Here is a 12,627-nt window from a genome sequence, read left to right as displayed (position 1 = left end):
GACTGCTTTTTCAGCATCAATTGATATGATCATGTGATTTTTCCCTTTTGATTTGTTAATGTGCTGTATTACATTTATTGATTTTTTTAATGTTGAACCACCCTGTATTCCTGGTATGAATTCCACTTGATCATGATGTATAATTCTTTTAATGTGGTGTTAGATATGATTTGCTAGTATTTTGTTAAGAATTTTCGCATCTATGTTTATTAGGGAAATTGGTATGTAGTTTTCTTTTCTTGTATCGTCTTTATCCGATTTTGGTATTAGAGTGATGTTATCTTCATAAAATAAGTTAGGTAGCATTCATTTCTCTTCAATTTTTTTGGAAAAGTTTGAGAAGGATTGGTGTTAGTTCTTTTTGAAAATTTTAATAAAATTCTCCTGTGACACCATCAGGTCCTGAACTTTTTTGTGTGGGAAAATTTCTGATGACTGATTGGATTTCTTTACTTGTAAATTGGTTTATGAGATCTTCTATTTATTATCAAGCCAGTATAGGTAATTCGTGTGTCTCTAGGAATTTGTCCATTTCATCTAAATTGTCTAGTTTGTTGGCATATTCATAATATTCTCTTATGATTTTTAAAAATTTCTTTATGATCTGTGTTAATGACCCCACTCTCATTTCTGATTTTGATTATTTGTGTCCTTTCTCTTTTTTTCTTTGTTAGTCTAGCTAGGGAACCATCAATTTTATTGATTTTCTCAAAGAATCAACTGTTAGTTTTGTTGATTCTTTCTGTTGTTTTATTGTTCTCCAGTTTATTTATTTCTGCTTTAGACTTTATTATTTCCTCTTATTTGCTTTGGGGCTAGTGTGCTGTTCTTTCTCTGAGTTCTCCAGGTGAGCAATTAAATCCTCAAATTTTGTTCATTCTTGTGTTTTATATAGGCATTTAGGGTAATAAATTTCCCCCTCAGCACTACCTTTGCCATATCCCATACATTTTGATATGTTGTATTCTCATTATCAATCATCTCCAGATATTTACTGATTTCTCTAGCTATTTCTTCCTTGACCCACTGACTATTTAAGAGTGTTTTATTTAATCTCCATATATTTGTGAAAGCACTGATTCTTTGGTGATTATTAATTTCCAACTTTTTTCCATTGTGATCTGAGAAAGTGCTTTGAATAATTTCAGTCTTATTAAATTTTAAGATACACACAGTTTGTGTCTCAGTATATGATCTATCCTGGAGAACATTCCACGTGTGGTAGAGAAGAATGTATATCCTGGTGTTTCGGAGTGTAATGATATATATATGTCTGTTAGATCTAATTCATTTATCCTAATTGTTTAGGTTCTCTATTTCCTTGTTGATCCTCTGTGTGGTGGTTCTATCTATAGTGGAGAATGGTATATTGAAGTCTTCCAGTATTACTCTTGATATGTCTGTATTTCCCTTCTGTTTTTCCATTATGTGTCTCATGTATTTTGGAGCTCCTTGATTGGGAGCATACACATTTATGATTGTTATTTTTTCCTGGTGAAATGTCCCCTTATATTAATATGTAGTGTCCTTCTTTGTCTCTTATGATGTCTTTACATTTATTTATTTATTTATTTACATGGGCAGGCACTGGGAATCGAACCCAGGTCCTCTGGCATCGCAGACAAGCATTCCTGCCTGCTGAGCCACCATGGCCCACCTGATGTCTTTACATTTAAAGTCTATTTTGTCTGATATTAGTATAGCTACTTCTACTTTCTTTTGGTTATAGATTGTATAAAGTTCTTTTCCATCTTTTAATTTTCAATCTGTGTCCTTGAATCTAAGATGTGTCTCTGGTAAACAGCATATAGGTGGATTATGTTTTTTGATCCATTCTATCAGTCAGTTTCTTTTAATTGGTTAGTGTAGTCCTTTAAAATTCAAAATAATTACTATAAAATCAGTTCTTGACTCTACCACCTTCTCCTTTAGTTTTTATTAGTCACATCTATGTATTATTTTCCTTCTCTCTCTCTTTTCCTTTAAATTACATTTACTCATATTCTTCAATTCTGTGCCCTCCTCCAGACCTCTCTCTCTTGTCTTTTTATAATCAGCTGACAGGGCTCCCTATAGTATCTCTTGTAGGACTGGTCTCTTGTTGACTAGCTCTCTCAATCTTTCTTTGTCTTTGAAGATTTTAATCTCTCCCTCAATTTTGAAAGATAACTTGGCTGGATAAAGAATTCGTGGTTGAAAGCCTTTCTCATTCAGGATCTTAAAAATATCACACCACTACTTTCTTGCTTCCATGGTGCCTGTTGAGTAGTCTGTAGTCAGTCTTATGGGCTTCCCTTTTTATGTAGTAGCTGTGTGTGTGTGTGTGTGTGTGTGTGTGTGTGTGTGTGTGTGCTGCTTTGAGGACTTTCTGTTTCTCTTCAATACCTGACAGTCTGATTAGTGTGTGTCTTGGAGTAGGCCTGTTCGGATTTATTCTATTTGGAAAGTTCACTGGGCCTCTTTAATTTGCACATCCAAGCATTTTATAAAGGGTTGGCAAGTTTCCTCCAATTATATCTTCAACTAACTTTCCCAACCCTTTGCTCTTCTATTCTCCTTCTGGGACACCAGTGATTCTTATATTTGTGTGCCTCTTGTTGTCCATCATTTCCCTAAAATCCAGTTGCATTTTTTCCATCTTTCTTGTCATTTGTTCTTTTGTGCACTCTAGTTCTATTGCTCTATCTTCTAGCTCACTTATTCTTCCTTCTACTTCAAATCTGCTCTCGTATGTCTCCAGTGTATTTTTAATTTGGTCTATGCATAATTTCTGTGGGATCTGCCATTTTTCTATTTAACCTCCCTAATTCTTCTTTATGTTCTTCTAGTGTCTTCATGGTATTCTTTATTTCTTTATAAATACCCTTGAGTAGTTTTTCCATATTCTGTGTCCCCTTTGGAATTTTGATTTGGTCATTTGGCCAGGCCATTTCTGCTTGGATCTTCATGTGCTTTGTGATTTTCTGTTGTATTTGGGGCATTTGTCATCTTGATATTGTTATTTTGTGAGTTGGTTTCCTTCACTCTTCTAAAGGTTTGTATTTACTTGGTTTTTGCTGAATGTTTCCTTTTGCACTTTGTTTGTTGGTTATTCTCCACCAAATCAAGGTCCAGATCTATGTAGGGGATACAATTCAACATAAGGGTCTATTAGGAGCTAGGCCGAGGTGCCCGGGTACTCCATTGGCAGAATGGCTGCCCACCATGGGGGAGACCCAGGCTCAACTCCCAGCCCCTTCTCCCCAGCAGGTGGCAACCATGAGGCTCCTCCTCCCTTCTGCTCTCCCCTCCCTGTCTGGTGCAACCCACCTGCATTTACCACATCTGCCAAGGGTAGCCAGCTGGCTGGCCTCTGCTGGGGGGACTGGGGCTGATCAATGTGTGAGAATTGGCTCATCAGCTGATCTGCATCACTGGCAAGCCTGCCAGACACTGTGATTGCAGCCGGCTATTCCCACACCCAATCAGGTGATCACTACCCCCACCCTGAGGCCTGGCCCAGGGTGGGGGTAGTAATCAGCCTACCTCCAGGCTCCCTCTGAATGTAGCAATGTTTAAAATTGTTTATATTTCTTACATAGTACTTCTGTGAGTATTAGGCAAGAGAAATTATTTCAGTATCAACTTAGCTCTGTGTAAGAAATACTTAAGCAGCAAGGAATCATTTGTTCAGACAATCATTTGTTGAGTACCTAGCATATACTAAGTACTGTTGCATTGGATACAAAGATTAGAAAGACATGGTCTTCAGTTCTTAGGACTCAGATACTGTTTAAACATATTCTAGGTAGCCTGTCTGTCTGGATGTATGAAAGCCAATTAATCTTAATGCGTTTCTAAGGAGACAATAAAGTAGGTCTTATCTTCTTAGAGACTGAGTGCTTATTGTGTACCAGACACTTTACTGGGGAAGTCTTATGTAATCCTTACTATTGCCTAGAGAGGTGACCATTTTCCCCATTATAAAGAGAGGGAACAAGTTGAGAGAGAGCTCAAGAAATTTGTCCAGTGCCACTTTGGCTAGCATCAGTGCCCAGATGTGGACCTACCCTACAGCTAAAGTTCACAGGCAAATTAAGGTTTCATAGACTTTCTAGGCTCAACTAAAAGAACTTGTAATGCGAAAGAAACCTTCTTCAAGAGAAAATAAATGTGCCTATGCCTACAGATGGTAAGAGCCAGAACTGGGATTCCTACCCACATCTGCTTTATTCCAAAGCCCTATTTCTTTTTTTCCTATGTTTTTTTGGGTCCAGCTCCAGGTGGAGTTTAATCTGAATAGAGAAGACTGAAATAGATACATGTCTTTGGAAGAATGGTTTAGGTACAAGAGCAGTGGGAATGAAGGAAGCTATAGGTGGACTGACCTAATCTCCTTTTCCAACTTCCTTGCCAATCTCAACTCTCAAGGCTGTAAGCACTAAAAATGATTTCCCAGTGCCTTTTGCTGCTAACAGTGTCCATGTCACACAGTCCTGACAATATAACAAAAGCACAATTATTGAGGTTTCTGGAAAAATCTTTGCTTTCCTGAGCCAGGAACTAAGGCTTCTTGTTCCCACTTCTTTCCCTGCTAAATGCAGACTGCCACCGCAGGTGCAGCAGCTATCAAGGGGCTACGAGGTGGCAAGCATAAGGAAGAAGGTCTGGGTGCTAAGGACACCTGGCTGGGAAAGGGAAGAAGCCTCCTGGCATCATTCGGATGTTCAGCCAGGACTGGAGGCTTACCCCCTAGGCTTCTTTTAGCCACCATTGCGGGATTTTCTGTGATTTACAGAAAACACAATCTAACTCATTCATATAATATGTATAAACAGTAAATTTTTATAGGAGAAATCAATTAAGCTTACTTCCATCAGTTTCTCATGAAATTTTAAGCATGCTTTCAGGTAGCACAAAATTTAGATATTTTAAAGATTTTAACTAATTATCAGAGTTTATACCACCTGATTTGCTCATATTATCTTTATGTCACTTATTAACCAGTCATATGATCATAGGCAGTGAATTGGGTTCTGTTTCTGCGATCCCTGCCTCCAGGAATTTTGTGGAGAAAGGGATTAGGGATGAGGGCTAGGGCTGGGCTCTGGGACCTCCTTTTGCATCTGGGGCTGTCTCTTTGTCCTGCCTAGGCCTTAAATTTCCAGGGCATTGCCCTCCTTCTTCTAGGTTGAAATCTCCATTGCAGGGTGCACTCTTCCTGGCTTTGTACCTGATGGCTAACGGCCCTGTACTGAAGTCTGCAAGGTAGACTTGGTGAAGACTTAATAATCTCAGATGCTTGGTTATAATTAGCCTTGTATGGGGATTTAGAATATGGAAATTGCTTTCTTCATCTTTTGGAAATCTGTTTGCAAACATTTGATGTAGAATATTAATTTATTAGTTGAGTTCAGTTTTTTTATAAATGATGTCTAGAAATGTATGGGTGTGGTACTTGAAGGAATTTGCTAAGTATTAAGATAATAACCATGCCAATTTTCCATTCTAACAAATTTCATATTTCACAGCGATTTTGCATACATAAATCATTTGTAAATTCTCAAATAGTGAACGTAAAATATGTTCCCATACTAACCTAATTTTTCTGTAATATATGACACTGAGTTGTTTATTCTCATGTATATTTGTGTGTTAGTTAGATTCAGTTGTCAACTTGGCCAGGTGAGCATACCTAATCTTGTTGCTGCAAACATAAGCCAATGGTACGTGAACCTCATCTGTTGCCAATTACATCTGCAGTCAGCTAGGAGGCATGTCTGCTGCAATGAGTGACGTTTGACTTAATTGGCTGGTGCTTAAATGAGAGATCGCAACGTAGCACAGCAAAGCAGCTCGCCATTCCTCATCTCAGCACTAGCAGCTCAGCCCAGGCCTTTGGAGATGCAGAAAGTCACCCGGGGAAAGTTGTTGGAACCTAGGGGCCTGGAGAGAAGACCAGCAGAGACCATCCTGTGCCTTCCACATAAGAAAGAACCTCAGTGGAAAGTTAGCTGCCTTTCCTCTGAAGAACCAACAAAATAAATCCCCTTTTATTAAAAGCCAATCCGTCTCTGTTGTGTTGCATTCCGGCAGCTAGCAAACCAGAACAATTTGTTTATTCATTTTTCTACTTTTGACATAAAGCTCCATTTTGTAAGCTCTTAGAAGCTTAAAGAAGAATATTACTTAAAAATACTTGAGATTATATAGGCCCCAAATAAATTAAGTTGATTTGGCATCTAGTCTGATTGTTTACAATGAATAGTTCAATAAGACACAAAACCCTTTTCAAATCTATTAGAAAAGTCCAAGTTTTGTGGTTTTATGTACATCTAATTAAGAGCTAGTATCAATAAAACATTTGGGTCTATTTTTATCTACCAGGTATTAGCCATTGTATAAACTGAATTATTATGTATAGTTAAAATGATAAACTTTATTATCATTTAATTTCAGAGCATTAAAATGCAACTAATGTAATTATACCATTAACAAAAAAGGCAAAAAGACTATTAGCATCAAAAGGATTATTAACAGAAACTATAACAATGCAAAGACTATTTTCTTGCCAACCAAATTAAAGATTCAGACACTAATAATTATTTCTAATATTCCAATAATCATGGTACCTGACAGAGGGATCAGTGAATATGTCATGGAGAACATTTGCATATAAGAAGAGAAATATACAATTTAGGTAGAGCATGCTCTAGCAAGAACTCTTCTCGTACAACCTAGTTTACAACACCCATGACTCAAAATAATAGAGTACTGTCTCTTTTTTCGGGAATGTTTACTCAAACCTAAGTCTTTTAATTGTAAAAGATGGTTTTTTCCTGCTTCAGTTTGTGCCTGAACCATTTTCTTATATTCTTCAAAGATGAGTTGTAAACTCTCTAATTCAGGTATAAATAGTCGTTGTAACTCTGTCAGTGATGGCTGCCTCTCAGACAATGTGGCCTTCAACTCCTGTGGCAAATTGGGAATGAATTCTGACATCATATTTATAGTTTCTGCATCTTTGTTGATGGATGATGATACAACTTCTGTCAAGTTAAAAAAGAGAGAGAATGAAAGCATATTCGTGTCAAGGATAAACAGGAAAATTATCAAATTTTGCATGGACAACAAGGTACATCTTGACTCAATGTAATTAAACATTGAAATAGAATCAGCAAGTATCCTAATATCTGAGAAATTTAGCTTACTCACAGTTGGGCAGCTTAAAGTACTACAATATTACCAAGGTTCTGCTTTACTCCACTCTATCCCTCTGTCATCTCCTCCCATGGCCCTCGTACAGATTTCATCTTGGCACTTTTCATTCTAACTGACTCTGACCTCTTCTGAAGTCAGCCTGGCCATAGAAAACACTCAGTTTGACCCCAGATTTATTTTCCTTACTTGAATAATTATCTCTCACTGCTAGGCAACTTCTGAGTTATGATAGTAACTCTTGCAAAGCATATTAAGTATTTTAGGCCATCAAATATTCCATGGTGGCAAATTACTCTGTCAGGATAGTTAAGAGACTGAACTTTCAATTGCTGTGAGCTAATAGGCAGGAGATACAACTCTGACTTCTTTAAACGTCTATTTAACAGTTTCTATTCCCCAGAGTATTTACTCCAAGTCAGTGGTATTTTATATTACAGAGAGAAATGAATTTAAAGAACAGTAACCCTAGATCCCTGCCTTTAAATGGAGTTTGCATATGACCCAGTCAACTCCTAGGTATACCCAGCCATATCAAGGAAACTCCTAGGTATATCTGAGAGAAATGAAACATATATCCACACAGCAACTAGTACATGAATGTTTATAGCAGCATTATTCGTAACAGCTATGAGATGGAAACATCCCAAAAGTCAATCAGCAAACAAATGGGTGAACAATATGTAGTATACAAACAACAGAATATTATTTTTCCACAAAAAGGAAAGATGTACAGATTCATCCTACAGTTTGGATGAACCTTGAAAACATTGTGAAAGAAGCCAGTCATGAAAGACGACATACTGTATGGTTCCATTTAAATGAAGTACCAGGATAGGGAAAGCTATAGAGACAGAGAGTAGATTAGTTGCTTAGGGCTTGAGGGGCAGAGGGAATGGGAAAAGAGGTGATACCTACAGGTTATGAGGCTTCTTTTTGAGGTGAAGAAAATATTTAAAAATGGGCTATGGTGATGGTTGCACATATCCAAATATACTAAAAAGCACTGAATTATATGGAATGTGGATTATATCCCACTAATCCTGTTTTTAAGTGCTTAGTAGATATGTGGCATATGTGCACTGACTAATGTAGTGTGTGCTGTTTATTCCAATGCTGTAAATCAGCCACTGCTCAAGTTCTCTGTATCCCCTGGAAGAAAATTTGTTCTTCAAGAGCATCACAGCATGGGCAACACTCCTGTTAACTCCTAAGAACACGGAGGGCTGGACTAAGTCTCGGTAAAAGTTTCATGCACTAAGTTTGCTTTCTTGAAACCTGTAATTCCCAGAGGGCTGCAAGGTCAGATAAATGGATCAAAGGAGAAGGAGGAGGTGTAATAAAGAAAATAGGATTTACCAAACAAGTATGACTGCTGGAATCACTATATTAATATTCCTTCTAGCCTCCAGTGTTTTGGAGCAGCTAGAAGGAAAATTCTGAGATGGTAGAATAGTAGCCCATGACAAACTCTGGTGATCTGTTCTATAACTACTTTGAAGTGTGGTTTGAAAATTATTGCTTTTTCTTTCTTTGCTTTGTGTATCTATTATATTTTTCAATTAAAAATAAAACAAAAATAACTACTCCTCACCTCTAATTTAAACTTTCTCTAGTAAGGATCTTAGTGAATACAGAAGAAAGCTGGTTTCCATTTACTGATGACAACTTTCCATATACTTAAAGCCAATTAATGCATCAGGCAAAAACATTTTTATGTTTATTCCTGGGTTATGTTTTTGGTACTTTTATTAAAATTATTTTTTAAAAGTTTGAACCATTTTCTAATCTGCAGCACCTTTAGCTTCTGAAGTCTACATTCAAAAATAATCTAATCTTTTTGAATTTACACAAACAAATACTTATCTCTTAATCACTCTATCTTGGGCTGAATTCTCTTAATGAGAATAGGTTTCTTCTAATGGAGAAATGTATCTTATTTTACAAATAAATTTATTTTTGCACATTGTGGGGGAAAAATGTTGCCCCACAATTTATTTATTTAAAAAAAAGTTTATTTCTGCACACATTGTGGGAAGAAAAATAGTTGCACCACAATTTAGTTATTTAAAAACAAATAAAGGGCAGTGTGGTGGTGGCTCAGTGGCAGAATTCTCGCCTGCCATGCCGGAGACCTTGGTTCGATTCCCGGTGCCTACCCATGCAAAAACAAAAACAAACAAACAAAAACGCTAAAAACAAATAGAACTGTCTAAAGGTAGAGATTAAAACTCATATGAGGGTAGGCCATGGTGGCTCAGCAGGCAGAGTTCCTGCCTGCTATGCCAGAGTCCTGGGTTCGCTTCCCAGTGCCTGCCCATGGGAAAACAAAAAACAACCTCATATGAATCACAAATTACTGACATGTACCTTCAAAATGACTTTTACCTAGTAATATAAACATTTTCCTAATACCCTCTTGCAGGCAATATTTTTTAGGTTTTCTCATTTAAATTATGTACTAGGGAACTACAGAGATATTTCTTCAAAACTGCTTCATAATCTTAAGTCTCTCCTGAAGAAATGGTCAGAAATTTGGCCAGGTATCTATACAAGAATGTGATCAGTAACCCATTTTTAGGTAACCATTTGGAAATAACATAAACGTCCACCAAAAGAATGGTTAAATATATTAAGGCAGATGTATATCATGAACTATTATACAGAAGTTTAAAATTATGTTTCTGGAGAATGTGAAAAAATGCTCACAATACAATGTTAATCTAGTATACATAATATATCTCTAAAAGTTAGTATTGCTTTCTGGTTCCTCATTTAAATTTATAGATTTTTTTCTAATGAAATTCCCATATATTTTGCAAACTCTTTAATATCCATGAATATATTTCATTTCAAGGTCTTTCATAGCGTTATTATTTAGTCAGAAAAACTGAAATAAAACAAAATGCAATACAATCTGGTCTTCTGTAGTTTGAATTAATAAATTCCTAGGTGCTGTGGTCTTCAATTATTTTTTATAAAAGTATTATAAATGTAAAACATTTTTAAAATTGTAAAAATGTATTGACTAAATCGCGGTCTGAATAGTAATGTAGAAAAGTAAATAGCTTTAAATCGTGATTTAAATCCAGGTACCTAAGTACAGGTACTTAATGTACTTGATTTTAAATGAGGGTCATTTATATATAAGATATGCATTTAGCCTATAAAATATAGCTGTAGTTTTTCGTAAATGCCATATATATGGTGTGAAATGAAGCAAATAATTCATCTTGTTTTATTTTAATTTAATGCGACCCATTACACTGACTAAACTACCCTATACTTCTGTGAAAGTTTCTTTTGCTAGTTTAGTTTAGCTTCCAACTTCCCTTTATAAATTCTTTATATCTACAAAAGTATTTTAAAAAAAACAAAAAAAAATTGTTCCAGATTTGAACTGTCCTCAATTGAGTTCTCGCTTTTGAAGAAAATCCATGACAATTTCCCTTGGCCTGAAAACGCGGGTTAGGGTTCGACAATGATCCTCTGAGAGGCAGGTTTCTCTTGACTCTGATCCCTTTCAGTTTTTCATAGGCTCTCCAGCTCCTTAGTCCTCTTCCAGCCCTCTGTCCGAATTTTACTTAAAAAAAAAAAAAAAAGTTCATAGAGATGGGAGGCAAGAGTCTACCGTGTGGTGTGGTTTGTAAAAGAAAAAGAACTGTCTGATGGCACAGCCCAAGCCTGGCTTATATACAAAGGAGGACTTTCTTTAAATCCTTGTCTACCGTAACAGGACCGTTACAAAGATTCAGGATGCTGCCCTGTGCCCTTTGGCGCACAAACATGCTTGGTCACCAGCTATCCACCTCACTTTTTGCCCCTTCACATCTCAATTCAAGAGGCATGAACATTTGCCGATCTCCAGCCAGCCGGTCTGCTGAGCGGCTGCTTTCCTCTGGATCCGAATGCGCCACTGACTCCTGCGGAACCTGAGGGAGTAGGAATGCTTCTGCGGCTTCCCGGCCTTCCACCCCGTCTCCCTGGTTAGATAAGCGGTAAAGTGCCCAAGCGCCTCTCAGTGAACTGTTGGCTATTCTTGCAACTTTCCCGCCCTGCTGCTGAGATTCCGTAGGAGAACCTGAAATAAAAGCATGCTACAAAGAAAACGCCTAAAATAAGAGCTCAACCGGGCCTTTCCGACGGCAGTTCCGATTGGTCCGCAGCCCAGCGCCAACCAGTGGGAAGTGTGGACCGACCAGGGGCGGAGTCTCACCTGCAAGGGATCGCGAGCGGATTCTTGGCTGTTTCTTGCTCCTGGAGAAACTCCCGCCGACCATTCCGCAGGTGGCAATCCATTCGCGGGCTAATTCGCGGCCGCACAGCGTAATAACCTCATCCATCCTCTGGACTAGGAGCCCTTTGGGGAGCTGGCTCAGCAGCAGCCAGAATGTTAGCAGGTGGGACAAGATCTGGCGCGCCATCCTGCACCTGAGTTCTCCCGCTATGAAAGTTTCAGCTTTCTTCAGTGGCTATTGTTGCTCGCAGACTGCTGTCCCTGCCTGGCCCCGCCAGGCTTTTATAGCCCTCGGTCTACCTTGCAGACCTTGAATCTAAGATCCCTAGCCCCACCCCTTTCCCCTCCTCGTCTGCATAGATTTTCCTGTATGCTTTTGTTCACCTTCTCCACCCCCCCCCCCCATTTGCCCATCATTCCTTTGCTCTGGTCTGCCTTTTTTAGTTTGTCCTTTCCTCTCTTTTCTTACCCTCAAACCATTTTATATGCTTGTGTAAAGTTACTCAATATTTGAAGCTTTTTCTTCATTAGAAAGCAAGGCTTAGCCATTACAACAAATTACATGAAATATCACCCATATTCTCAAAACAGAGATTTCCACTGTGAATACTTGCTGCTTAACCTTTTATATAAGTTTACACTGTTATTAAGTAGTATAGTATGTAGTATATGATCAATAAAAATAATTGATGAATGAATGAATTATTGACTAGTGAGTAAATTAAAATCTGAATCCTGTTAAGACACTAAAATCCCCAACAATATCACTTTAGGCTTGTACAAAAATGTTTTACATTTACAACTCACTTTTCCATTCGTTATTGCACAGCATCAAACTCAAGCTAGATGGAACTTCAGAGGTCTGTACTTCAATGTGCCCTCTAGGGATCCTGACAAGGACTGAGAAAACCTCTAGGCACCTCTAGAGTTGTCTATTAAGTCTTGAAAGGGCACTGAAATGGAAGGTTTTACAGTAATGGGAAATCAAGCTCTAGTACTTTCCGCCCATTTCTTACTTTCCTTTGACTCTTTAGGGAGGTTGATTGTAATCAGGTATCTAAATATATTAATTGAGATTTTATTCCTTTTCATTAGAAACTGGAGAGCAAACATATTTACATACAAACGAACAGAAAAGATAAAAAAAAAAAAAAAAAGCAATGGAATCCCACAATCTCAGAAGGATAATTTTG

General features: G+C 37.6%; 1 protein-coding gene across 1 annotated transcript; it reads right to left on the bottom strand.

Annotated features, from left to right (window-relative positions):
* Positions 1-6,675: 6,675 nt before the first annotated feature.
* Positions 6,676-11,540, bottom strand: LOC143657022 (prorelaxin 1-like). The gene is made up of 3 exons (XM_077128920.1): positions 11,414-11,540; positions 11,012-11,278; positions 6,676-7,028 (listed from the first exon to the last, which is right to left on the bottom strand). Exons 1-3 carry the CDS (start codon positions 11,538-11,540, stop codon positions 6,676-6,678), a joined length of 747 nt encoding a protein of 248 aa, XP_076985035.1.
* Between the last annotated feature and the right edge of the window lie 1,087 nt (positions 11,541-12,627).

The sequence above is a fragment of the Tamandua tetradactyla genome, chromosome 2 (genome assembly GCF_023851605.1).
Source record: "Tamandua tetradactyla isolate mTamTet1 chromosome 2, mTamTet1.pri, whole genome shotgun sequence".
NCBI classification, from domain to species: Eukaryota; Metazoa; Chordata; class Mammalia; order Pilosa; family Myrmecophagidae; genus Tamandua; species Tamandua tetradactyla.
This window is presented reverse-complemented; position numbering and strand designations above follow the sequence as displayed.